The 27,946-nt window shown below is 42.6% G+C and overlaps 1 protein-coding gene across 4 annotated transcripts in view; it reads left to right on the top strand.

Annotated features, from left to right (window-relative positions):
* The first annotated feature begins 1,217 nt into the window (after positions 1–1,217).
* Positions 1,218–27,946, top strand: part of LOC115567325 (CREB-regulated transcription coactivator 2) — a 39,263-nt gene continuing 12,534 nt past the window's right edge. For 2 of the 4 annotated variants that reach the window (XM_030393777.1, XM_030393778.1), the window contains exons 1-10: positions 1,273–1,446; positions 11,526–11,627; positions 13,351–13,467; positions 15,757–15,818; positions 19,215–19,283; positions 20,231–20,337; positions 22,317–22,343; positions 23,754–23,833; positions 24,904–24,953; positions 25,472–25,737. In XM_030393777.1, coding sequence (XP_030249637.1) covers positions 1,273–1,446; positions 11,526–11,627; positions 13,351–13,467; positions 15,757–15,818; positions 19,215–19,283; positions 20,231–20,337; positions 22,317–22,343; positions 23,754–23,833; positions 24,904–24,953; positions 25,472–25,737 — 1,054 coding nt within the window. Of the gene's footprint in view, positions 1,447–11,525; positions 11,628–13,350; positions 13,468–15,756; positions 15,819–19,214; positions 19,284–20,230; positions 20,338–22,316; positions 22,344–23,753; positions 23,834–24,903; positions 24,954–25,471; positions 25,738–27,946 lie in introns of all 4 variants that reach the window. The other 2 variants (XM_030393775.1, XM_030393779.1) reach the window with 2 other exon arrangements.

The raw sequence follows: 27,946 nt of genomic DNA on the forward strand, positions 1-27,946 counted from the left end.
TCATGCTTGAACTTGAGATTATTTGGTTTCCTGTCAGATCGTTTGCATTTTTCTGAATTTTTTTTCTGACTGTACGAAAGCAGAAGATTATTAATCATTAAGATTAATCAACACATCTGTGGTGGAGCTCCCTGTCAGCTCCGTGACCTCTGACCTCTGACCTGTGACCCTCCTCTGCAGGTGCAGGTGCAGGTGAGGTCCTCTCCTCGGATCAGTGCGGACACGTTTTGAATCACAACGCTATAATTAACTGTTCGGCCTGCAGCGGCTCAGTTCGGCCGCCAGGGGGCGACATGCTGCCTGCTCCCAGACATCAGAGCTGGTCTGCGTTTGACAGGATGACTCACTCAGTGGGTCAAATTAATACAAAGATCCACCCTCTGTCTCTGAGTGGGCGTTCACACCGTGTTCTCATTTAACCCCCCCACCTACACACATACACACACACACACACACACACACACACACACACGCACACACACGCTGTTACCATGGAGACCAAACTATTCACCTCTGAAACACATCCTGCTCTTACTTATTCACAGTTTAGATGTAACATTTGTAACTCTGGTTCGGTGTTTTGGTGGTTTGTTGATGTAAAGCACATATCAATTAAATCATTATTATAATATTGATAATACTCATTTTATAAATTTGGCAGCAGGATTTTTTTTGTGGGGTTTTTTGTTTCATTTGCCAACTAACAGGAAGTGATGCAGGGTGGGCACTGACTGACGTCACGTCCAGGTGACCACAGCTCATTTAAAATTAGAAGTCCTTATTAGGGGCTTGGAAAATGTGATTATGACACGTTGTTTTTTTATTTAGAGGATTCAAATGGTTTATTATGTATTTATTTTAGCTTCTGAAATCGAAATCACAATATTATAGAAAAGTGTTTGTTTTTTTAAAACAATGTGTTTGGACACAACATAATGTTGTGAACACAGCTTGCTAAAAAAAAAAAAAATGATGCTTAAATTAATTGTAGAACTAAAAAGGGATGTCCAGTTTCTCATTTCCTTGTTTTATTTGGTTAATTTAAAGTTAAAGACATACGCTTGGTGTCTCTAGCATTAGAAGTATTTTTTATAACAATAACTCTCGGTTTGAGTTTGATATTCTAATATTAACACACATCAAACGACAGCAGTCCCTGGCTGACATTTAAGGTCCCCAGAAATATCTCCAGAGTGAGCGCTCTTCACGTTCCCGCGCGTCTCTGATGAAAATCGTTCCACTACGTCAAGTCGTCCCGTCCGCTCGGTGAAGATGTCTGCGACGGGTACAGGCGGCTGTGGACCCGGACCCGGACCCACCTCGGGCTCCGGGTCCGGGGCTTCCAACCCCCGAAAGTTTAGCGAGAAGATAGCGCTGCATACCCAGCGACAGGCCGAGGAGACAGCCGCCTTCCAGGAGGTTATGATGGACATCACCTCGACCAGGGTAAGTCTGAGACGGAGGCAGGAGGAGGAGAGCTGCCCGGAGGAAGAGAGGCCTTGCTGGGCTTGTCAGGCTCCGAGATAACGTTATATGCTGCCTGTACATGGCGCTCTGTCTCCAACTGCTGCGTTCACAGCGAACAACGACGGAACACAACAACAGATGTGGGTTTAGTGTGAAATGTAGTGTTGGCAGAAAACGTTGTTGCCGCTTGTTGTCCATTTCCGATACGTCGTTAGCATAGTTAGCAAGTATTAGCTACCAGGGCTAACTTGGCTTGTTTACTATGTTACGTGAACGTCGCTGTCACCCTGCTAGCCCCGATCCGCGCGGCTCTGCGCGGCCAGAACATCCCGCTGAACTCCATTCACAAATCTGGCTGTTCAGTGTGGCAGTACCGAGCGTCACGTATATATCGAACATGAACAACCTAAACTGAAGTGCTTCTCACATTATGTTGTTCTTCTCGTTAATTCGGCATTAAAGTGAGACACAACACAGCAGTTGATTTAGCGACAATCATAGCGGACTTTCTGTAACTGTACTACGCCTCTCCCGTGGCAGCCACACACACGTTACACGTTATTTAAAAGAACGTTGTTTAAAAGTATTAGTTGTTAAATTGAGCTATGCCGTTTTGAATGATAAAATCAAACGACTTGTTTTACGGATTTTAAAGTGGTGATTTATCCGGTCGACGTCATTTACAGGAGCTCTTACTTTATATTGCCGTTTTTTTTCAAGGGAATTTGACGTGACAGTGTACGTGCAAGTTTGGACTTGATTATCGGGGCTCTTGATCAGTTAACTGGATTTTTCGTGTTTTCATGTGTGAGTTCACATCAGGCAGCCAGTAAACAGGTTCAACATGAAGTGTTCAGCTGTCTATAGTGATTTTACATGGCCAGTAATGCTAAGCTATTAGCTATGTTAGCTAAAACAGGATGTGTTGGTCTGAGTCCACCTGTGGCTCTCAGCAAAACTACATAAGCATATTTAATGAACACATTTATCTGTTGATTTATCTAAAGGTGCAAAGTGTGAGATTTTTATTCTAAAACATCCAAATATTAACTATAATTTAGGGATACACAATATGTTTTTTTTACCCGATAACTGATAATTACCTGTTTCTTACAGCCAATACCCATTATAATTTCACATTTTTGTATTTTAAAAATAAGTTAATTACCTGTAGTTTATGCAGCTCTGAGGGTCAACAGGAGTGTAGTGAGCAAAGATGAATGGTTTAATATTCACTATTGTTCTGGCTTAAAGGTATAAATAATAATATCACATTTCCATAATCAGATCGATAATCTGTCGTCCTGATATATATCGTGCATCACTACTAATTATGTACAAACTGTGAAATGTGTTGACGTTATGCTAAAGCGCTCCGGGTATTGTGTTGCAGAGATATCCACTGAAGTTAGCATGCTAACAGCTAGCTCTCATAATAGCACTGTGAAATCACAAACTCAGAATCTTAATATTTACAATATTAATGAGGTAATGATACAAACTGTTATTGTCTCCTTGAGTGATCTGTATGAAGCTAGACAGGTGGCAGGGTCCGCCACATTTCAACAAAGTAAAGCAGTATAAATTGTTTTGTCCTTTAAGGTCAGTTTGTTCATTCAGTCATGAACACAAAGAGAGTTTGATTATTTAGTTTGTTTATCAGCCAATGAGGATCTTTCTGCTCATTAACATTTCTTCAACAAAACTACAGACTGCTCCTTTAAGCAGTCACTTATAATGAATGAAAGGTGACGTTATGACGAGCAGCAGAACTCCTCTGTGGTTTCACCTCAGATTGATCAGATTCTCTGATGTTTATCTATCTGGACCTCCGTATGACGTTTAGTCATTTTAACACAATGTTGACGATGAATTTTTATAATTTATCAAGTAAAACCAAAACATCTTTTCATGTTCAGCTAGGGCTGGGCGATTAATTGAATTTCAATTTCGATTTTGGCTTCCCTCGACCATGAAAACAAGATAATCGTAATAAAACGATCATTCTGCCACACGCCGTGTCTTGTGTGTATGCAGCGAACGCTTCCATCTCCACCTGTGCACTCCGCTCCGCCCCCGCCTGAAAGTTCTCGCTTTCAGCCACGCCGGTGCGTGTTGCTGGTGCGTGTTGCCGGTGCGTGTTGCCGGTGCGTGTTGCCGGTGCGTGTTGCCGGTGCGTGTTGCCGGTGCGTGTTGCTGGTGCGTGTTTTGAAAAAACGTGTAGAAGACGACAGAAGAAGATGGCAGAAATGCAGCTTTTGGTCGGGAAGAATGGTAAAGCGAATTCTGTGGTGTGGAAACACTTCAGTGTCGAGGAGTCTGACTCGGAACAAATGAAGATATTGTGAAGATATGTCACGCGACCGTGTCTGCACCTCAAGGGAACACGACCAATTTGTTTAACCATTTAAAGTCCACACAGAGTAAAACATGACCAAGTAGTGAAGGAACAAAAACACTCAAAAATGAAAAGCTCCTGGACTCCTGCCGCCGCCACACAGTCCTCAGTTAAGGAAACACGATACAGTGCCACCTCATCTCCACCCAGCTCACAGCATAAAGAAATAACAGATGCCATCACGCCCAAGACATGTTCCCGATCAACACCGTTAGCGACCCGGGGTTCAATAAACTGATCAACACATTGGACACGCGGTGTGTGTTACCATCACGTCACCATATCAGCAGAACTGCGCTGCCTGTTCTTTATGACGAATGTAGCGAAAAAGTGTCAACAGCATTATATTCTGCCACCACAGCGGACCGATGGTCGAGCCGCACCGGGATAGTTTTATTTTTTATTTTTACACATTATTTAATTCATTTTATTGATATATTTTTCTCTTATTTATTTGCATTCTTCTTGTTTTTCAGGTCAAACTTATCGTGGTAAAAGAAATACCAGAGTTCAAAGTTCAATAAGTGCTCGTTCTCAAATCAATGAATAATAATCGTCTTTAATAACCGTGATTACAATATCAATCAAAATAATTGTGATTATGATTTTTGCCATAATCGAGCAGCCCTATGTTCAACCTTCACGAGCGTTTCAGTGGATGTAAGTTGATTGGTTTTTTTACATGTCATAGAAATTTGCTTAATATGTGACATTTTAAACATCTGGTCAGAAAAGTTGAATGACAGTTTTTTAATTAATTAATTAAATTCCAGCTTCAGCTGCGCTTCACATCCGTCCAGTGCAGCTGTGATGCTGCTGCTGCTTCAATGTTGGAGTTTTTATTCATGAAATCATTAATATCTGAACATGGCTGCTCAGTGAATCACACAACAATCCCCCGACTCGATCAGGTGTGTAGTTGCTTTGTTTACCTCTGGAGCTCCTCGTGCAGCGCTGCATGTTGACAGGTGAGCTGTCTGACCAATCACAGCCTGTGTTTACTTTAGCTCGCTGTGATTACCTGCTGTCTGCCTCCTGACACCTGGCCTCAGGTGAGGCTTGTTCATAGTGTTTTTTATTTTCTGTATTTAGACACTGATGTTGATGATATGACAGGAAACAGACTGCAGAACTCTCCATGCTGCTGTTGTTTTAATATCTCGGTGTGTTGGATCATTATGGACGATGCTGTAAATCAATAATCAGGACAGCGTTGTGTCACTTGTTTCTCAAATGTGAATATTTGCCAGTCTCACAGTAAATTCAGTGTCCTCAGGTTTTGAAATGTTGGTCCGACTATTAGACATTTTAAAGTGTTCGGTCGAGTTCGGGTTGATTAATAAAGGTGTTTTCAACTTTTCCCTGAAAACTGTCAGGAGGTGAATCACTCTTCTTCAGTAACGATGAGTTGTTTGGTTGTTTGGGCCATAAATGTCATGAAAATGTTGGTAAATGTTTCCCAAAATCCAAGTTGCGGCCGTCAGATGTCTCGTTTTGTGTCCGTTTAATGTTAAATACTCCAACATTGATCCAGCGTTGTACAATAGAAGGAAAATTGCGACTTACAGGTTCCAGATTCCAACACGTGGATGAGTGTCGATGTAATTTTCAGAAAAAAATATTGAAATATTTTCCGATTTCTTTGCTCCTTTATGACGGTAAACTGAATATCTTTGGTCGTGGATTAAACAAGAACCGTGACAAGAAACAAAGATCATTTAATAGACCAAACAACTAATCAATCAATCAATCAATCAAGAAAATAATCAGCAGATGACGCAACAATTAAATTAATACACTTATTTTGGCTGTGGGAAGTTATAATGACATTTTTTAAAATGCTTTCAAAATTCAAGAGATTAAATTGTCACACAGCAGTGAAACTAGAAAGCCACAACTCAGTCAGTTGTGCAAACTAATATTAATTTGATTAAAGTGATTTTGAAGTTATTTACAGACCGTCACAGAAACTGTGTGCACATAATAAAGTAAAGGTAAGAAAATATATTCATAAAGAAATAAGTGATTTAAATGTGCAGTAGCTGATTTAATTCAAAGTGAATTTTACTGTTTCAGTTTATTGAAATCAATTCAAACAATTAAAATTATTGCTGAACTGTAAAATAACCACAAGATGGAATTTAAAAATAAGTCTGCATAACAGCCGATATATTACCAACATATTGAGGCCTCGAAAAAGCTAAAATGTCATTTAATATAAAATATGATTTTGTATTTAATTATGATACATTTGAGAAACGTGTCATTGAGTTTTCTTTTCAATCTCTGATTTTCGGTTAATACGTTTCAATCGGTTACATTCTTCACAGCGACGACTCGATCAATCGACTCGATCAATCATCTCCATCCCTCCGTCAGGCTCATAGCTTGACTGATTGTTGAGTGTCACTCTCAGGTGATCAGATAAAGATGCTTTGGGTCAGAACTTAAATTCTGTTGATGTGTGACGACTGAGACTGTTTCTGTTCTCTTTACTGTCACTAGTGATTAATTGATGACTAATTTGATGAAGTAGTGACTCAAATCTGCAGTGGAAACTTCTTAGAGCGTCATACTTTGAAATAAAATTTGCCGCCAGCGTATTAAATATATGATAATGAGTAATATATAATGCTGTATCGATAGTGATGTCCTCAGATGTCCTTTGAATCAACAGTTTTCTAAAAGTTTTTCGGTGTAAAACTGAAGATTTTAAACGTCTTTGTGAAGGATTAAGACACATTTTCTGTCTGGTCACGCAGAGCTGCCTCCACTTGTTTCACTTGTAATCAATCAGATGAATTCTGCCAAGCGCTGATTAATTACCACAAAGAGACAACATGATCGATGAAATCTGGCATCATCAATATCAATCTATCTATTAGTCACCGCTCTGAACTGTCAGCCGCTGTGTGAATCAGCGTTTCTGCTCGTTTCGTCCTGCAGATTAATAGTCCAACTAATTGATTAATGCATCATAGAAATAATGGTTTGCTTAATCAACAATGAGAATGATAATTAATTAGTTGCAGATTCCGTGTGTGAAAGGGGATTCAGACCAACACACAGACCTCCTCCTCCTCCTCCTCCTCCATTTACTGACAATACCCCCCCTTTGGGTTCAGTCTCTTCTGGGAATTCCTTTTAGCCCTGTCTTTATACACACACACACACACACACACACTCACACACACTGCAGCAGGAGTGTGTGGGTGGTCCAATCAGCTAAGAGCATCAGGGTGTGTGTGTTGGTCGCAGCAGTTTCTCCACGTCGAAGCTGTTCAGTATTGATATGCTGCGAGTCTCCGGCTGAAACGTCACGGTCGGCTTTTATTTCTCTACTCAGCAAAGAAACACAAATCAGAGACGCACAGTTCAGTTCTCCTAAAACCAGAGAGCAGTGAAGTACTCGCAGCCTTTACTGAAGTTAAAGTATCAGTACCACAATGTAGAAATACACAAGTTCTTAATTCAGAATGCTGCTGAAGTAAAAGTACAAAAATATCAGCATCCAGATATTTTTAGTGAAACTGAGCATCCTGCAGAACGACCTATTTCAGGATAATAAGTTTCATATTGTTGGATTGATTATTGATTTAGTGATGTGTTGGTCATTTAAATGTTGCAGCAGGTAAACTTTACTTTACTTTACATGCTGCGTTTCTTCAGGATCAATGAAATATTATCGTAATCGTGTCAGATGTCTGACGCTCAGAAGCTTCAGCTGATGTGCAAACTGTCAGTGGTGTCAAACATTTTTCTTTGGTGAAATGTTCAGACAAGTTCCTTAAACTCGTAGAATCTCTGAATACAAAGACTGTTTATCTTTCAGCACCGTGATAATTGGAGCTACGGGGCGGAATACAAACTTGTTGAGCCTCGGGGAGAAACAGGGACTTTCTGAGGCTTCACTGCTTCGGTTAACCGTGATTTAATTTGTGTCTGTAAGAGATCGATATGTCCAGACTTTTAGTTTGAAACATCTAGAGTCCTCCTCCGGTCGACGTTCTCTCTCTGGCAGAGAATCAGGGCCTGTTGAAGAGTCAAACATCACTAACATGGATCAGCAGTAGCATGAATATTAGCAGGGAGAGTGGATGTAGTGAAGAGTGTGGCTCATCAACATTCTCAGGAAATGTTTAATGTCAAACGCATCTCTGCTCTGTGATGCAAGTTAGCATGCTAACAGCTAGCCTCCGCACAGTCTCACTACTGACTGACTCAGATTTTCATTATAAACAGAGAAATCCAACCGTCCACCGTCTGAACTCCAGTTTCTGTCTCTGACTGAACTCGGACCAGTTTCATCTGCTCGTTAACTCATCGTCAGACTCTCTTCATTCAGACTCAAACTGAATGTTGACAGGTTTAATTTAAACCCTGAACTAAAAGAATCAGATGATGGTGTTGATTCTCTGAACTGCCGGTCCTTCTGTGGAGGAATAATCAGTCGTTTGCTGTTTGTCACTTTGTAAGTGTCGTGTTGTTGTATGACAGCTGCTGTCCGGCATGCAAACAGTGGTTATTGTCCGTGTTGACGGCGAGCTGAGCGTTTGTCTGACTCATGAGAAGTCTTGTTTTCTGTTTTTCAGATGAGATATTCTTAGAAGTTGATTTAATCATCTTTCCTCTCCGTGTCGGAGTTTGTGTAAAACATCCGACGAGACGTTTTAAGTCTCCAGCTGCTTCAGTTGTTGAGCAGAATGCTGTAACGCTGTTTTACTGTGAAGCTTCAAAACTGTTCTGTGGACTATGAAAACCTCACCCGAGGTTTTTGGGTGAACTGCTCCTTTAAACTCCATCAGTTGGTAAATGTTGTCTGCACAGCAGCGGCCGTTAGTGACGGCGGTGACGGAGCTGTTCGGTAAATGACTCGGCTCCTGCGATTTGTCACCGTCCTCCGTCACATCGCAGCTCTGAGTCGGCACTTTGTGAGTCCTGCAGAGAAACTGCACAGCCAGAGAAAGATTAAAACCTCAACCTGCCTCCGTCTGAAGCTCATCACTCATCCACCAGAATAACTCTCCTCTCTGGACAATAATTAGTCCACTGCGGCACTTTCTCCACTCAGACACACTGAGGCCGTTATGGTAGGTGCTACATTAACATTGGCACTGAAACGGCTTTCAACACCAAGCCGTTAATCAGAATTTATTGAGTGTGAAAAAGATTTAGTAACGCTTGCCGCAGCTTTCAACTCACAGAAGTGTTCTGCAAAGATCCAAGGACACAAAGAGAGAGAGAGGACAAGGACGGAGAGAGAGATTAAACGAGTTCATCTCACTTTCCAAGAAACTGGGCCAGGGCCTCTCTCTGTGTGTGTGTGTGTGTGTGTGTGTGTGTGTGTGTGTGTGTGTGTGTGTGTGTGTGTGTGTGTGTGTAGTGTGTGTTAGTGTGTGTGTGTGTGTGTGTGTGTGTGTGTGTGTGTGTGTGTGTTGTTAATATACAGTTATATTTACAGGTTTGCACACCTCAACCTTTCCTCTCATGTTTGAGTCGTTCAGGACTCCAGAATAACTTCTTTACGCTCGGAGCGTTGTTGGGAGCGTCACTTAAATCAACGAGCAACACATCACATCATTTTTTCATCTTACTGATCCTTTAATCCTCTAATAAATAGACAATTTACTGAATTAAAGGAGCAGTCTGTAGTTTTGGTGGAGAAACGTTAATGAGCAGAGAGAGATCCTCATTGGCTGAAACAAAGTAAACAAACTCTCTTTGTCTTCTGTATTAATAAAGGACCTTAAACACAGTTTATACTGTTTGACTTTGTTTTGTGTTAGTTTTCTCTCTCATCCACCACATACAGAGGTTTCTGTGTCGGTCTTGAGCTCCGTCAGCTGTTGAGATGTTGGTGACTTCTGATCTGAACAGCTGAGACTGAGAAAAGTGAATGATTGCCAAAGAATCATTTTACATGCAGCTATGCCAGAGGTGACAGAGGTGCATGCTGGGATTTTTTTTTCTTCTGTCAAGGACGAGGCAGGCCAAACAGTGAGGTCAGGACAACTCGCCTTCCAGTGGACGCAGTGTTCTGTTCATCGGGTTCTGAAGTGAAACCAAGACAGGAAGTGTCGACGACGATACCGCCGGGTCGAGTTTATCAGAGCGATAAAATGTGTTGTCAGCTGATAGCAGTGTGTGTTTGTGTTAAAAACAAATGAGAAATATTGAGAAAGAAATGAAGGAGATGAGAAGAAATTCTTCTCTCAAAAACAACAGAGGGGGATAGAAATAAAATTAAAGTTGTAAAGAGCTGGTGTTAGATATTCACAGAGGTTTTTCAGAATGGATTGAAACGATGCTGATGATGTAGTCTGTGATGGTCTGAGAGTGTTTCACAGTCTGCGGTCCAACCAGCAGAGCTGCGTACTGAAGCAGAACGCTCGGCCGTGTAGAAATCAATAAATCTTTCATATAATTTGGAGCTCGGCCAGGTAACGCTTTAAAAGTGGTCACTAAAATGTGAAGATCAATAGAGAATTAAACGGTCCTCCGCTGAGAGTCGGCTAACACGATAGGAAGTAAAGTGTTCACGTCTCTCTGCGGCAGCGTTCAGCACCAGCTGGAGTCGACGGGCCGAGTTCTGACTGATACCAGCAGAGTTCTGTGAGTGTGAAGACGGGCTGCACGATAAACCCAAATGAAGTCCTGTGGAGCTGCAGAGCTGTGCTGACCTGCACATCTCGATGTTTGATGTCTTCAGGGTTTTAAAGTCGCAGCTGTGTGTTTCTTCGTGCTCCTCCAGTTGAATGTTTGATCTTCACTGTGTGGAGTGATGTCTGACAGTGAAAACAGCTTTTTAATGTCAACTCTGATCAATGAGCTTGATTTATGACATCACTACTAGTTTGGAAGCCAATCGTGGTCCAGTGTTCAGCAAACACAAGTATGACGTGGGATCTTTAATCCGTGAAGTGTCGGGCGATGTCTGTGAAAACTGGCATCTGACTTTGTCTACAGTGAAACGTCATGATGACACAGTGACATTGTTTTATTTAATGTGAGGCAGCGTGGCCGCTCAGTGCTGTCGTACAGCAGCAGTGTCGTGTTGGTTCATCAGCTGTTCTGACTTGAACCTCCAGCTGTGTCGCGCTGCACAGGAAACTATTTCCCGTTACCTCCGACATACATCCCTGTGCCAGGTTAAATGACGTCTTCATCTCCGCTCCACATGTCTGTAACTTCGCTTTCTTCAGCCTCACACGTGTAAAACAATGTTGGCCGACCAGCCAAGAAAGCAAAGATAAGAACACTGTGAATAAAGACGTCCTGACTGAGAGAAACGGCGTCCTGCAGGTCACGAAACGCTGCTGCCACAAATGTGAGCGAGCGTCTCGGGTTCTCCTCACTGAGCTGGTTCAATAAGAAGATAATAAACAGGACATGGAGGCGTAATGTTGGCGCCCTCAGCAGCAACATACTTCTTTTCATTTCCTCTCTCCACATATCACAACACACAACAACAACTCCTGCCCTACGGCAGCTCTGAGGGGACACGTCACTTAATTGTGCTCTCTGGTGAGCAGCCTTGTAAATCGATGTCGTGGTGGTCAGGGATCAGTAGTCGTGCGTCACGCAGTAACAATACTGTGTTCGCCTCAGATTGTGTTCGTCACTGATTGTTCATGTTTCTTCTTCTCTTTGTTTGTTTCAGCTTCAGGCTCAGAAGCTGCGTCTGGCGAGGAGTCAGGGTCCGTACTACAGCGGCTCGCTGCCCAACGTCAACCAGATCGGCAGGAACCCTCAGGACTTCCAGGTGCTGATGTCGCTGCCATAATCACTCATTCTGTGTTTATTTTTAATCAAAGGAAGTATGATTTAAAGTTCACCCAACTGTAACTGCAGTCATCATCTCCTCCCCACACGCTGATGTGGAGTCGGGTGAAGTTTCGTAGTCCACAAACGTTTCTGGACTGCTGTGACTTGTTTCTGCTGATGGTACTGATTTAACTGCTACTGCTTCCACTGCTGTTTTTAGTGTTTATATATATTTTGCCCTGAAAGTCATCAGAGTTTGTGCAGTTTAACCCAATTTAATTTGTCTGTCTTGCTCAAAATAAGCCGAGCTCTCTCTGATGTTCTTTAAACCTTCCGCTGAACTGAAATCTGTCTTTATTTTTGCATGTGTAGGCGAAACCTGTTGGTTAAATCTAGATTAACATAATTTACTGTAATAACATTCATAAAACTTAAAAACCTCTGCACAGCGCCGCGTGTTCTGCTTCACCTTCTGAACCTACCTGCGATGGTTGATAAGAAAAAGATTAATTATCCGACGATCAGTCAGATTAAATATCTTGAAAAGGTCTTTAAAGCTGTTCTCATACTTATAAATCTAATTCTATTATTATTACTGCTGTTTGTGTTGCTGTCATTACCACTAGCTATCCAACAGCTACTCCCTCCACTTATAGAGGAAGAACAATACAAGTAGAAACTAATAAAGCTGCTCTGCGAGGACAGAAGCGGCTGCAGTGAGAGGATTTTGACCGTGTGGAGCTCCTGACGTGTTTTCTGCTGCGTCACCACGACCTGCAGCCGTCAGCTCCTCGCCGCTGAGTCATCAGTGTTTCCCATCAGCTCTGCAGAGTCAAACTCATTCTGTAATGGAAGCTTCGCATCGATATCAGCATGTTTCCCTTCCGCTCCTCGTCTGAATCTCGCCCTAGATTTGTAGCCTTCCTCCTCCTCCTCCGTCTCTGAGGTCAGACCACAACTAGATTAATTTGGCTTCAGGTTGCGCGATGCTTGTTGCTTCTCGGCTTCACTGGCAGTTTCTGAGGAATTTGAGAAGTTGCAGAACACAACTATTTATTACATTCATCGTCAGTTAACGTTTGTCCTCAGCTGTCTCGTTGTGTCCGCAGACATTCAGTTTACTGTCGTAGACGAGTGAAGAAACCAGAAACATTCACATTTAAGAAACTGGAATCAGAGAAAGTTACTCAAACCGCTGAATCATCATCAGTTAATCAGTTAATCGTTGCAGCTTTAGTGTTGATGTGAATCGTGTTACCAGGTATTCATCTTCAGTCACTTTAGTAAAAAAGAAAGAACAGGTAGAAATTGGAGGTCCTGATCCAGGGACTGTTTCTGCCGGACGATAAAGGGACCGTCAGTAAAAACAGTTCTCCTGCAGATGAAAAGACAAAAACACTCAAAATTAAATCTTGGTGTGACGTCCGCTCAGAAGCTCGCGGCTGAAATCAGATCTGCTCTCAGGGACGAGACGTAAACCTCACAGCAGCAGTTCTGTCTCATTACTTCTCTGAAGACCCAAGAATTCAAATAGTTTACCAGTTCGTGAAAACATCTTAAACAAACCACGTCATTATTTTGAAAGTAAAAAGCTCGTTATGTAACCAGCAGGAGGTGTTTGAAACGAGTTACTTGAAAAGATAAGTTAGTGATTTAGTTTCTCTTTGTGTGCTGTTTTGGATTTGAGACGTTGGATTTGAACCTTCTTCTCTCTCTTTCAGGGCTCCTTTCCATCCACTCTCGAGTCCAACCGGTCCACTCGGCACCACGGTCTGGTGGAGCGAGTCCAGAGGGACCGCCGTTTCATCTCGCCGGTCCGACCGTACCGCAACCGACAAGTATCCTTCAGTTCACTGTCGAGGTTGAATCTACAAGCTGTTAAAGGATGAGACCAAAGTTTAAGTTCTGTTTTTATTTTTGCCGAGAAATCTCACAAAAAGACCCAAACGACACGATAGTCCGACTCTCTGGACTGTCTGACTTCCTGTTTGTGGCCCATTGGTTCCTACTGATGATGAAAGTCTGTTAACACACATCACATCACAGAAGCACAGTTTCATCTTTGAAACGGTTCAGTTCTCCTCACACAGCTGCTGTAGTTTAGTTCAGTGCGTTTGTCTGGGACTATTTCCAGCAGCGGATTAATCCACATTTGGTGCTCCAGTGAGTATTTGTGGCAGCAGGAGTGTGCGTGTGTGTGTGTGTGTGTGTGTGTGTGTGTGTGTGTGTGTGTCTCATTAATGTGTTTTTATTGGCGCTCACGCAGGAAGAAGATATATCAGGCTGTGATGCGCACAATGTGTTCACTGTTGTTTGAGTTCGTCGAGAAGAAGAAAACTATTGAGTAGCATCAAACGGATCCTTTATTTAAGATCAATAAACTTTGATTGGAAATAGATTTCAGCCTCAAACCACCAGAGCTTTGAAGCTCTGAGCTGTTAGTCTGTGAATTCCTCTGCTGATAAACAACTCACTGCAGTGAAACTACAGACAGAAATATTATTTGACCTCACGTGCTTCATGTCATCTCGACAGTTATCAGCTTCGAGCTCACGGCAGCAACACAGCTCGCTTTTATTCAAAAGATCCTCAACATCCACTTATTTCCTGTTTTGAATCACTGAGTGTAAGAGTGTTCAAGCATTTAAGGAACTGAGATAAAAAGCTGTTGTTTCGGTTGATTTCTTCGTCCAAAATTGTTTTTCAGTCAGTTTTCTGAAACTGAGTCGAAGACGTGTAAACCTGCAGCTTTAATATCAACCTTTAGACGATAACCAGGTGAAAGTCTTTGTACCAGAACGTTGTTATTAAAGCTCCTGATTACAGGTGAGACGGACGCTGTGCAGGAGTCTGTCCTGGTTTTCTCCTACACACCTGTTGATCCACAGGTGTGCAAAAGTTAACCTGGCTGTAAAAAAACAGTGTCCTTTAGGTTTCAGGGAGTCAATCTGCACTTTAGGAAGAATAACTGAAATGTGATGGATGAACGGTTTCAGTGCTGCAGCTGTGATGATGAGCTTTGATGAGCTGGAAGCTTCTTGGTTCAGGTTTACTTCCTGTCAGCTGGTTTGTGCTGACAGGAAGTCATTTATTTTTGCTGAGTCAGCTGATATTTTGAGATGTCTAATTATCAGATGTTTGTGGTCTTGGCATGAATTGGACCGCTGTGTAACGTCTAGCTGGAAGGCCGTTGACAGTTGTAGTTCATGATGCTGATCTGTCCTCCGCCGCCGACTCCACAGGCTCCAAATATACATCAGGAAAAAATAGAAACTGTCCCGATTTGGTTGCACGATAAAGAACGTGGTTCTGTTCTCACCCTCATTATTCAAAGTGTTGTTGCATCCCTACTGTAATCTCCACTGAATGCAGAAACCTACATACAAGTTGTGCAGCGCTGTGTCGAGGATACGAGATGTGTCCCACCTGGACGTGTCAGAGTGCCTGGTTCTGATTTTGTTGGACTGAACAAACGTCGCGGCCTCGCAGGTGTAGATTTGAGTTTATAAGGAGCCTTCAGCGTGGGCTTCAGGAATATATTTATCAGCCTGAAAGATGCATCTCTGGATTTTAACAATCAATATCACATCATTCAAATGAAGAAATGACATGTTTAAATCTAGATCTATCACCAAAATGCTGTAAACAGTGGAAACAAGAGCAAGAACCCGTTCACAAAGCCTCACTAGACTTAAAGACTTACAGGTTTTAAGGTCCTGCAGTGGAGACGAGGTTCAGGAGCCTCTACCAGTGTGACTTACTCATCTGTAGTCTTGATGCGTGCGTTTACTCAAAGTGAACATATAAAGGAAGTGAAAGCCTGAAATCTTGCTCGTGCATCAGACAACCCCGTCTGTTGAGTAGAATGTGTGAAAGTGTCGAGCCGACTGTGAAACTGTGAAGAAAGAAACTGTCGATCAGGCGGTTTCATTTTCTCCTTTTTATAAGTCCGTCATCTGACGGCCGAACAGAGAAGTTCTCCCATCGTTCACTAGAATTCAGCCAAGAAAGTGAAAATGTGTAAAAGTAGAAAAATGGGAAGTTTGAATCAGAATGAAAGTAATCGAAACAAAGTGCCAAAGATCATCTGAAGTTCGTGTTGTTTCTTTAACCAGTCGTCTCCTCAGGTGGACAGCACGCCGTATAACTCCGCCTACCTGTCCCCGCCTCCTGACCCCAGCTGGAGAAGGTACTGTCCCCCCCCCCCTCCCTCCCTCCCTCCCCCCGTCTGTCTGTCTGTCTGTCTGTCTGTCTGTCTCCATGGAGACGTGGCTGTTGTGTCATTTCTGAAGCATCTTGTTGAGTCTTCTCTGCTTCCACTGCTCCCAAATCTTTCTGAAGCTTCGTCACACCTCAGATGGTTCAAAAGGCCAAAGTGACACAAAACTAAAAACACGGATTTATAAGCTCCGGACAGAAGAGTGAAAGATGAAGACAAAAACATTTCAGTGATGGCTCCAGGTCCTCCAAAACTCAATTAAAGAAATCATTATAAATGTCTACAGATGATCGGTCTCACCCTCATGTTTTAAAACATGAAAAACAACAACAGACAGCTCGTTGGGTGGGTCGCTGTCGAGCCCGAGCACCCACTTCAGACGGGGTGCATGCTAATGCTATTAGCTTAGCACCTGCAGTGACGATTTCAGCTTAAAAACATCTGGAGACATCTGATGTTTCTGTGGCTGTTTATCTGTTTTAAATCAAGTCTCAGCTGCAACTCTGTTTTACTGTGAAGCTCCAGAACTGTTCTGTGGAACTACGACACTTCACTGACTTTATATCATCAGGAGGAGGAGAGGAGGACTTTATATCATGTTTTTTTATGAAATCAGTATCAAATATTAGAAGTTGCAGAGAGAGAAATGAAATAAGGACTTTGGCGTTGAGCTGCAGCCTTTAGAAAGTCTCTCCTTCAGCTCCCTCCTCTCTCCTGCTGAAGTGTCCGTGAGTAAACTTCTGAACTCGGCTCAGGGACGCTCTCTCTCTCAGACATCCGACTGAAACTTAGAATCACACGAGGTGAAGCTTCACAAAGGTTTTCATGGATGGGACTGAGTCTGCAGCTTCGGTTCACTTCCCTCTGCAGCACTAACACTAACCTCTAGACGACTATCAGGACGCAGCTGATTTCAGCCGGCGTCTCTCCAAACCTGAGTCGCTTTTGAAGAGCTCTCAGTTTTCTTTTTTCTTTCTTTTTGCCCTTCCTCCTTCCGGGAATTTGCTTTTTTTCTTTTCTTTTTGGCCTTTTCTTCTGTTTCTTGCAGCTTTACAGTCGTTTGATTTTCGCCCGCCTGCCTGCGTTCTTTTCTGGTTCTCCTTCTAACAAGACAACAATTACCCTTCAGAGAGAGACTGGCCTCGGTCCACCGCCACAGAAGGTCCACTGCACATCACCGCACACACTGAAACACACACTGAAACACACACAACTGCTCATTTCACTGGCAAATGACCTCCAGCACTGTCCTGAAGTCTGACAAGAACAGACTTAAGGTTCAAACTCCTCCAGCGATTGGCGTCTTTCTAAACATGAAGTTTCTGGTGAAACAGTCGTAGTTGTTCCTGATCGATCCCACCTGCGCTTTGTCTTCAGTCGCCTGAGAGGAGAAACTCACTTATTTGTCATGTTTTGGCTCGTTTAGAACCAAACTGCCTTCGTCCAGGAGACGCAGAGTTTAAAGCCAGAAGGAGAGAGAGTGTTTATTCAACAGAAGGTTGGTCAGCGCTCGTCCTGCCAGGTTGGAGGTTTTTGGTCAAAACAGAACTTGAGTCCAGTTCTTGTAGCTGCAGCGGAGCAGCCTGTGTTCTTCTTCTGTGGTGCTCACGCCAGCTAAAGGATACAAGTCTGGAGTTATTCCGTATTATTTTATAATACTTTATTTATGTTCCCACTCTGTTTTAAACTTCTACTAAATTAATGGGACCTTGCAAAATCCTACAGCTGTTCCTCAAACACTTTTTTTAAAGTTTGGCCCTCTGAGCTTAATTTCATAATTTCAGTGATTCTCTGTATGTTTTTTCTGAACTCACCAATCACTTATTTTTCACCGGATTAAGTTGAGATTTGTCCTGAACATCCCAGAGACGCTGACTAAACTCGGCAACATGTAATCATTTAAATAGTTGTTGCTGAATGTTTACAATAATCAAATGAATAACAGGAAGTCATTTTCTTTTACCAGAACGAAGGAAATTCCTCTCCGATACTTTGCACGTTCTGTCAGTCTGATACCTGTTGAGTGTTTTTTCACTGGGTTCAAGCTTGTAATGGTGTAATTAGCTGCATCTCTCAACACTTTGTTACATTGACCGATAGACCTGGTAAACATGGAGGACGTGTTGTAGCAAATTGGAGACAAACTGACAAACAGTCGGTCAAATAAACGGCTGGAGCTCTTTGAGCTGGAAGTCAACAAAGGTCCCACTGTCAGGTTTAACAGCAGAGCTAACTAAGATTATGTCGGCCTCTAAAACAATTTTTACAGATTTTGACCCGTGCAGGAGAAGTTATTTTCAGCTGGTCACTTATTACAGCACAGTGAGAGTTCTGTCCTTTAGATTACAGTTAAATCAGGTTCAGTTGCTTCTGTGTTGGTTCTTCAATCTCTGCAACGAGGAACGCTGCAGTGAGGTTACAGCAGATTATCGTTTTCATGGTGTACAAGCAGAATCTGTATCCTGTATGTAGTGTACATTCACTAATCTAATCTGCATTTTAAAATTCGTTAGTTTAACCTCAACTTCAGTTTGTGTAAGTGCTCATCACACACATTGATAAGGAGTTGGTGTTGACAAGACTACGTGGTTGAGGTGAGTCATTTAAAAACGAGGATCGTTCAGTGTTTCTGTAACAGGATTGACGATGAGGACAGTCAGTGGTTTGAGTTCCCTGCTGGCAGAGGTCGTAACTAACAGAAGACGGAGGCGTGTTCAGTCTGGATTTTAAGATGTTAACGGAGCTTGCCTCCCGGATGTGTAGTCGTAGGTCATCTCAGAGAATTGGAGCTCTGTTGGCAAAGGCTCTGCCACCAAAATAGTTTTTATTTGAATCGGGAACAGTTAAATATCCAACGTTAAGGGGAAGCAGAGGAGGTGATGGAGTGTGTGTGTGTGTGTGGGTGTGTGTGTGTGTGTGTGGGTGTGGGTGTGTGGGTGTGTCTGTGTGTGGGTGTGTGTGGGTGTGTGTGTGGGTGTGTGTGTGCGTGTCGTCAACGTAGTGAAGGGACATTATGTTGATTTTTGAAATTGTGACCCAGTGTCAGGATATACAGTCATAACAACAGAGGACGCAGCACTGATCCCTGTCCAACACTGAATCATGATATAATACAATATATCTCTGAGACAACACAATTGTCATGAGCAGATATTGGTTATTGATCGTCTCTCATCGGACACTCACACAAAATAAACTCCGCCTGCCGTGTCAGCGACACGCCGGCCTCCCTCTGTCCTTCGCTCGCTGCCTCCATCTTCCTCTTTCCTGCGCTTGCGTTTGCTTTCTGAGCTCTTTTTTCCCTCCTCTTCGATGTTCTCGCTCGGTGGAGGAAAATAACTTTTTGTTCTTGTCGATCATGAAAAGGAATTGGTCCGGAAACTTCCCCGGGGATAAAAGCCAGTTGTTCCGTCTTCCCACCACTGCACTCAACAGGTGAATCGTCCTCATCCTCTTCTTCCTCCTCCTCCTTTTACCTTCTTCCTTTCTTCCTTCAGCTGGACATCTTCCAGCTCCTACTTCGAGAGTGGAAGCTGCTCTTAGATTACTGTGGGTGAAAATGCAAATGTGTCAAACTTTACTTTCTTTTTTTGTTGCTGACCTGATTCTGAGTTTGAAGCTTTCTGGATTTTTGGATCACAAATCCTCTGAACTTTTTTCTCTTCCTTCCTGTTCTGTTTTTAATCCTTCCACATCTCTCCTTTTTACTTTAATCATTCCAAACTCTCTCCATTAGCCTCTGATTGATTGGTCCAGTCTCTTACCTGCATTACCTGAGCTGAGCAGTAAAGACACCTGTTGATTAGAAAACACTGAGAGTAAACGGAGGCACGTCAGCCGTCAGCTCGCTTCAGGAGGTCGTCTCCAACCAGAAACGGCTGTTTTCAGTCGCTTGACATTTGTACTCGTCTGGAGTCGGTGTGCGAATTAAAAATAGGAATATAAGTTTGAAGCTGCAACAACTAGTTGATTAAATCGAAGGAAAATTAATTGTCAACTGATTTTCTTTGGTTTTAGAAGATTTGCAGCTTATCTCCAGCAGTTACGACAGGAAACAAAGAGTCTGACTGCTGGTTGGACAGAAGCAATTTAAAGACGTCACTTTGGACAATTTACACTCTAATCATCAGAGTAGACAATAAAACATTGCTTTCAGTGTCTTGACCTAAAAACAGATTACTTTTTTTAACTCTCACCTCACGTTCTGCTGTTGTGTGTGTGAAGAAACAAAACATGTTAGTTAGCTTTATGTGTTAACATGCAGCTGCAGGTCGTCAGTCGAGTTGGAGAACGAGGACTCGCCTGACGCTCAGCTCCTCCGGCAGCTCTTTTCTCCGAGCTTCCTTACGTCCCTTAACGCCGTGTGTCTCTGCACCCCTCAGGACCAACTCCGACTCGGCCCTCCACACCAGCGTGATGAACCCTCCCCCAGGAGACCCCTTCACCACAGGAGGACCCACCCTCAACCCCCAGGGCGGCCGACGCACCGGTGAGGCCGCACTGCTGAACAACAACACTCACAACTGGACCGCAATAAAACAAACAAGCATGAGAAATAGTCAGGAAATGTTTCCTAACACTCCCACTGATACCTTCACACTCCTTCATCTTCAGTCTGTAGCAATATGAAAAACATGCAGTGCCTCCATCACATCCTTTATGTAACGGAGTGTATAATCACAATGGGATCTAGTTTCTTTCATCTGTTCAGTCTTTGGATGTTGTGTTTTGGACTGAATTGAAACTGTATGTCATCATAAACAGACCACATAAAAGTGCTTCACAGTCAGTTAATCGATTCCGAATGTCCCAAAAGCATGTGAAAGGATTTCAGCAACTTAATTCTATCAAATGAGTCTTTATTGGTTAGTTTATGTAAACTGGAATCAGCAGATTTGTTAACATCCTCTGTCTGCAGCTCAGAGGACGTAACGGGACGATGTGGCTCTGAGGAGTTGTGCGATCATTGAGAGGACGTTGTCTGGACACTTTGTCCTTGTATGTCGTCTGGCTCGACCAATGAGCATCGTCCAAGTTACAGTTTACAGTTTTAAAATCTTGAAGGAGTAGTCGGCCTTTCAATAAAGAGAAATGTGTCTTTCATCTGTGTGAAAATGAGAACTTAAAGCCGTTTCCCGACACAAACGAGAGGTTCTATCTGATAAAAGCTCAGGATGGACCAACACAGCCAGAACGAGTCTGCCCTCCATTTTCTGGGTTACCTGGGCGACAGGTGACGAGTATCTGCTTGATCTAATATGTGATTGATAGCCTGAAAAATGCCTCCAGTGCCTTTCTGAAAAAAGTTGAGAGATTTCCAACTTGAAGGGTTCAGAGACGCCACACAAAAGAGGCGGAGAGCTCAGAAAACAGACGCTGCAGACGCTCGCTTCTCGTTGGAAACACCCGGAAAAAGATGCTGGAGCTCAGAAGAAACATGCAGCACAGCAGAGACTCTCAGCCAGGCTTTGTGTGCGGTTAAAGGCAATAAATCTGGAAACTCATTACCGCCATTAAAGATTAAAGTTTGATGAAGAAAGTTTCCCATGGAGACAAAGCCACTGTCATCAGATCAAAGGTAGAAATTATGAGATTAAAAATCAGAAACATGACATAAAAATCATAATTGTGAGCTAATAATGATCAAATTATGAGATGAAAGTCATAAATACGAGTAGAACATTTTAAATTGAGATACTAAAGTCATAATTGTCTTTAAATTTCTAACTTATTATGTTATTTTTTCAGTGATTCTCTAACTGGGTCACTGTGCTGCTAAATATGTTTTTAATATAACAAGATGTTCTAATTTCTTTTCAGTGCGGCTCCTTCGAGGACTCGTGACCTCAGTGTTTATAAATCCTGGCTGCAGGATACCAGAAGTCTTAATTGTTAAAAACAACATAACTGTCTGCGTACATGTAGCACCGCAGCTCTGCTCTCAACGTACTGGAGTTTTTAATCACAACTGAAATTAAGATTTTTTTCACCCCAGCTCTTATTTATACTAATTTAGAAACTGAATGTGGTTGATGGTTTAGGAGAAATGTCGCCACATTTCAAGAATAGCTGCCGTGAATCAGAAGACCAATAAGAACCCTGCAGGTGTCTCGTTCATCCAATCAGATGAAGGCACTGCCGTCGTCTTCCTCACGCTGACTCATGTGTGACCTCGTTAAACCCCGATGACGTGAAGTGAAAATGGTCTCTGTCACACGACAGCCCCCCAGTGATCCGTTTCTTTTCCTCTCTCTTCGTGTTGGATGTGATGTGGCGACCTGTTCATTGTTACTCCGACTCTTCTGGCCGGACTGACCGGCTCATGCGTTTCCTCAGGATAAAGATCTCAGTCTAAACAGGTTTTCCTCAGACTGCCAGCAGAATCAGGATGTTCTGAATATAAACTGAAGCCGACTCGGACAAACCTGTTGTGTCTGACTCTGACCCTGTTTCTGTCTGATCCTGCAGGTCAGAGCGATGGAGAGGGCAGAAGAAGTGAGTCAGAACACACACACACACACACACACACACTCCAGTAAAGTAATAGATTACAGGCTCTGACATGTACTCAGAGTATCAGAGTAAAAAGTCTCCCTCTGAAGGACATTTGTGCTCAAAGCTAACTGAAGCTCACGTCATATTAATAGAATTCAAAGACTATTAAAGTTAAAGGTAGAATCAGTAGGATTTGTCCCAGCTGTTCCTGAACGCACCACAAAGACAGTTGATTGTTGAGTCTCATTCCCAGGACGTCAAATAGACACATGTTGGGTTGGTAAAGCGTCCCGAGCAGCAACAAAGAGAGAAAATCAGAAACTCTCTGCAGATACGAGACACTAACACGCCTTTTCTCCACATTCCAGTCTCCCTCTCTGTCTGTTTACGCCTTCTTACGGCTTTTACGTCTTTGTCTCGTCTCGCTGCGTCTGCCGTGCGTGATGTGCTCTGATTGGTCCACATCAGTCTGCTGATGCTGGGAAATAACAAGAATCCAGAATTCACCTCAGATGCATCAAACTAAAGTAACGAGGCTGTTCTGAAGCTGTGAGGAGGAGAAAGTTCACATGTAGAGAGGAGAAGTCACACAGATACTCAGAGTACACAGACAGGAAACATCTAATGGAGGAGAGTAACTAAGTATTTGTACTCTGTTACTTCCCACTTCTGTCGATTGGTGAGGTTAATTTTGTCAACTTCTGGCTCATTATGCAGCAGGGATTATAATGTTATTGATTACTCTGTTGATTATTATCTTGAATAATTGTTTGGTCTGAGAAAAAATCCTGTTGATTTATCTAAAAATGATTTTTGTCAAAGCCAAAATATTATAAGTTTAATAAAACGTTCTCTAATTATCTCTAATAGCTTGTATGTCAAAATATTATTATATCAAAACAGCTGCTTATTAATTTTCTATAATAATAACTTCAGCTCTACATCAGACTGCAGTTCTTCGTTGTGACACTGAAGTTAAACGTATATTGAATACGTGTGCTACATTTTATCTTCTGTACAACAAAGCGACCCTGCAGCTCGTTTCAACAAACTTGCAACTTGCAAAGCTTTGATCTGCAGCATGAGATCGTTTCCCCTCTTGCTCATTTTGGCACTTTTTTACTAATCAAAACAAAAAAAAACAAACTTTGTGAACCCACTCATCGCTCTTTCTAGAATTTACAGGGAACCGTCATCTGTAAAACACGTGACTGTGAATAAAAGTGAAGCAGTGAGACGTTTGATCGACCACGACCGCCTCAAACGTTTAGAATGACTCTTATCTGCAAAGAGTGAAATACAAACAGTTATTTCTGAATATTATTGTGATTTCACAAACTCTAAAACGTCTTGAAACATATTTGAGTTTTTATGTGTGTGATGTAACACTTGACCTGTTTTGTCCCTCAGTGTTTCCGTACCCCGTTCCCCCGATTGAAGAGAACGTGTTGGATGAAGGGAAACTGCTCAAACCCTGGGACACCAAGAAGGTAGAGAAGACGTGAAGAACAGTTCAATCATTTTCCTGTTTTATGATTCCTCAGCAAAGTTTTATTTTATTGCTTTAATTCTGTTTTTTTTACATCAGTTCTTCAGACACGATATTACTTCTTTTTTAGTTTATCATTGTGCTTAACTCTTCTATTTTTATTGTAGTATGCACTGGTTTTTACATTTAACTCCTTAAACACATAATATTTTGTATATTATGTGTTTTTGAATAAACAGCTACAGCGAAACAGTTTTTTTTTGCAGGTGTTTAAAGTTTAGTTTCACCTCCGACACTAAAAATGAAAGAAATCTAAATATAGTCCTTCATACCTTCATTCTCTTCTTTATTTGGTTTCACATCTTCACCAACCATCCGTAGTCCTCTTTCAAATGGACCTTACATACAGTGAACCATCTTTTCAGTTTTTTTTTTAAAACAGTCAAAACAAAAATAAAAATAAAAATAAAGTAGCGGTGCCTTGAGATTGAGAAAAAATAAATAAATACATACCAGTTGTATAAAAATACATAAGCAATTCTTTTCCCTTTTTTCAAACAAAAGAAGGGCGTTTCGGGGCTATATTGTTTTTCCACTTTTCCCACACAGCCTCAATGAAAAGGTGATTCTTCCCATTACAAAGATTTCATAGATGATGTCACACCAGCTCTCGATGGATGGAGCTTTCGGTTGGAGCCGTTTCCTTGTAATTGCTTTTCTGGCAGCAATACTTAGGATACCAAATAAAAGTTTCGTTTTAATATGTGTAGAAGTTGAACGTAAAAGGCCAAAAAGGAGTTCGTCCCATTTGAATTGAATTTTTGTTCCAAATATAGTAACTAATTCTGAGTAAATCTTATGCCATCTTATGCTTCCTGGGAGCCGCAGTTCCTCCAGCAGCTAGCACTGCCTCATACGTTCATTTTTTAATTCACTTCATTCTCTAAAATTAAAACATTCTAAGTAATGTGAGTGTTTATGAATTTATAAAACCACATTTCAGCTGTTTGCTTCACATTTATGTTTGTTTGAACAAACTCCTTTTTCATATCTGATCGTTTCTCTCTCCAGTTGCCTCTGTTGTCGTCCCGACCCAAGTCCTGTGAAGTCCCCGGTATCAAGTGAGTCTTATGCCACTAAAAACACACAAACACCACACACACACACACACACACACACGCGCACGCGCACACGCACACGCACACGCACACGCACACGCACACACACACACACACACACACACTGCATCATGTCGTAACCACCTTTGGACATTTCTGTGGTGTGTCCTGAAACTTGACTCCAGAGTCGCATCAAAGACGATCTCTTTGTACTTCTGATGCCCGTCAGGCTGTGATCGGTTCCTCCCTCTGATGCTTTTGTCTCCTTCTTCAACTCGAAAGCCACCAGAAAACCAAACGGCTTTAAATACCAGATGTTCCCTTCAGCCGTTAAGCGAAGAGAATCAGAGCACAGAGAATACTTTGAGGCCCAGAAAGAGAAACAGAAGTTTATTTATGAGGACAGAAGTGTTTTTGGTGTTAATGTTCGGAGTAATGAATCCTGTTCGACCGCTCACTCTGATATTGATGCTGAAACTAGATTCTATCTGAATGTATCTGCTCCTTCTGTTTCCTCTCAGTATCTTTACGTCCCCGGAGCAGCCGTCCACGCCCACTCACGGCGTCCCGTCTGCCCTCAACACGGGCGGCTCGCTGCCCGACCTCTCCAGTCTCCACTTCCCCTCCCCGCTGCCCACGCCGCTCGACCAGGACGAGCCGGGCTACCCAGGATCCTCCTCTCTGAGCGGGGGCAGCAGCACGGGCAACCTGGCCTCCACCCTCACTCAGCTGGGCATCAACGCCGCCAATGCACAGGGAGGCAACGGCAGCTTCCACCACACACAAGGTGCGTACAGGCTGCAGCAGGTAGAAGGAACATTTTGACGTCCGAGGCTGCTTTAATTAATATTTCTTATTGTGTGAAAACCAGATTCTCTGAATAACTGATCTTAGAGGACAGTTCTGGTTTATTATGACTCGTAACTGGTCTTACACAGTAATGTTCTGTTAAAGGTTTTGACTTGCAGAAACCTTGACTAGAAATAATGGACACGACTAGAAAAGTAATCTGTAATGAGCCGGGGTCATTCTGGAAGTTCATGTAGATCCTGCTGAAGTGTCCTTGGGCAAGACACTGAGCCGGCTGCCTGCTCAATTGTCATAAATCTTTCTGGATCAAAGTCTCAGCTGAGTGACTCATGTGAAGGTTAGCAGAGGAAGTCTGTGGGTGACAGCGACTGAGATGAAACGGAGGGGGATGTACGACGGGGCAGCGCTCTAAATTTAGCCTCAGAGAGAGAAAAGGGAGTCGGAAAATGTGTTTTAGCGTTCACGATGTGACTGTAACGACCACAGACAGGAAGCTGCTGTCAGCTCGATGTCGGGCTGCAGCCTCTCCAAACCTTCGTCTGGATCAGCGTGTCGTCTTCACGGGTTTGTAGAACAGAAACACAGACGTGCTGTCACCTTCTTACAGTTCTGAGGAATGTGTGAATTCAGTTTAAATTTTCAGTTTCGCTTCACAAACATGCCACACAGCGATGAGTGTGTGAGTTCAGACTCTGTTCAGGTCAACACAGTGTTTACGTGTTTATTTATTGATTCAGTCATTTCATTTTCCTCTTCCCCATGATAGCGCTATATGTGAGTAATAAGGAGGATCATGGTCAGAATGGCGCCACAATCAATCACTGTAGATGATGTTGATAAACACATCTGTAAGTGCAGAAGATGTCGGCCTGTAACGGTGATTTTCAGTGTTTTTAATGTACAGAATCAGGTCTTTGTCTCACATTGGGTTTTAAAACTAAAGGAGTCAGTTGGTCATTACAGAGGCTTTGTCCCCCTCATCCTGTTTCCTGTCATCTCTGAAGCTGACCTGTCAATAAAGACATCTAAAGGCCAAAAGAAAAACTTAAAGGAGTCGATTATCAGATGGTTCAAGTGGTGCTGATGACACAGATAGCTGATTCAATCTGCATCAAGTTGTTTTGTCTTGTCTCGTTCCTGGTTTGAGTCGTGAACCAGGTCAGAAATGAAATGCAGATTGTAGATGAACTTGACCTACTGAGTGTTTATAAAAAGACGTGGAGGAGGGAGGGAGGAGGGAGGAGGGAGGGAGGGAGGAGGGGAGGAGGGAGGGAGGGAGGGAGGGAGGGAGGGAGGGAGGAAGGGAGGGAGGGAGGGAGGGAGGGAGGGAGGAGGAGGAGGAGGAGGGAGGAGGAGGAGGGAGGAGGGGGGAGGGAGGTGGCATAAGAGGTGAGGCAGCTTGCAAAAAGAGGTGAAGTGAGTGAAGGTGGGAGTGTGTTTGGGGACAGCTGATGTTTACACCTGCAGAGATCACCTGGGACAAACTGAGTCCCTCAACACACGAGATATTTTAAACTGAAGACAGAGAGAAAAGAGTTCAGTCAGCAGAGATCCATGAGGAGAGTTGTGTTCGTGATGATGGACTTTATTCATGATGCAACTGCTTTTTTGTGTTTTTCCAGGGATAAAGTATTTCACAGTGTAGTCACGGTTCATTTCCATTGATAATGACAGTGCAGCAGGATTAAAGGTGGTTAATGGATGACTTTAGTGAACCTGTTATTGTTGAACAGGTGATGATTGTCTCTGAGCTGAGAACGAATCACAGGTTTATTTTTACATAAAAATTAATCATGGACAGTTTTCGTGACTATGAAAGCGACTGGAGGTCGTTCTGCAGCGAGATCAGTTCACTCACCTCATCCTTCAGCTGTTTTAACTTTATGCCTGAAATGTAATTGAGATGTTTGGCAGCACATCTGTGATGTTGTTAAAAAGTACACAGAAGTTACACTTGAGTAAAAACATAAAAGGAACTGGGGTGAAAAGAACAATGTTTGCCTCCAGAAGTAGCGGAGTGAAAGTATAAAGTGGAAAACAATTAAAACACTCAAAGCAAAATAGAAGTGTGTCAAATTGTATCAGAGCTCCTGAGTAAATGTACTTAGTTACATTTCAGACGGCAGGATTTAGCGGCATGTTGGGTTCTGAGAAACTCAACAGATATAATTCTTGTTCACGTCTTT

This window comes from Sparus aurata, chromosome 17, assembly GCF_900880675.1.
Source record: "Sparus aurata chromosome 17, fSpaAur1.1, whole genome shotgun sequence".
NCBI classification, from domain to species: Eukaryota; Metazoa; Chordata; class Actinopteri; order Spariformes; family Sparidae; genus Sparus; species Sparus aurata.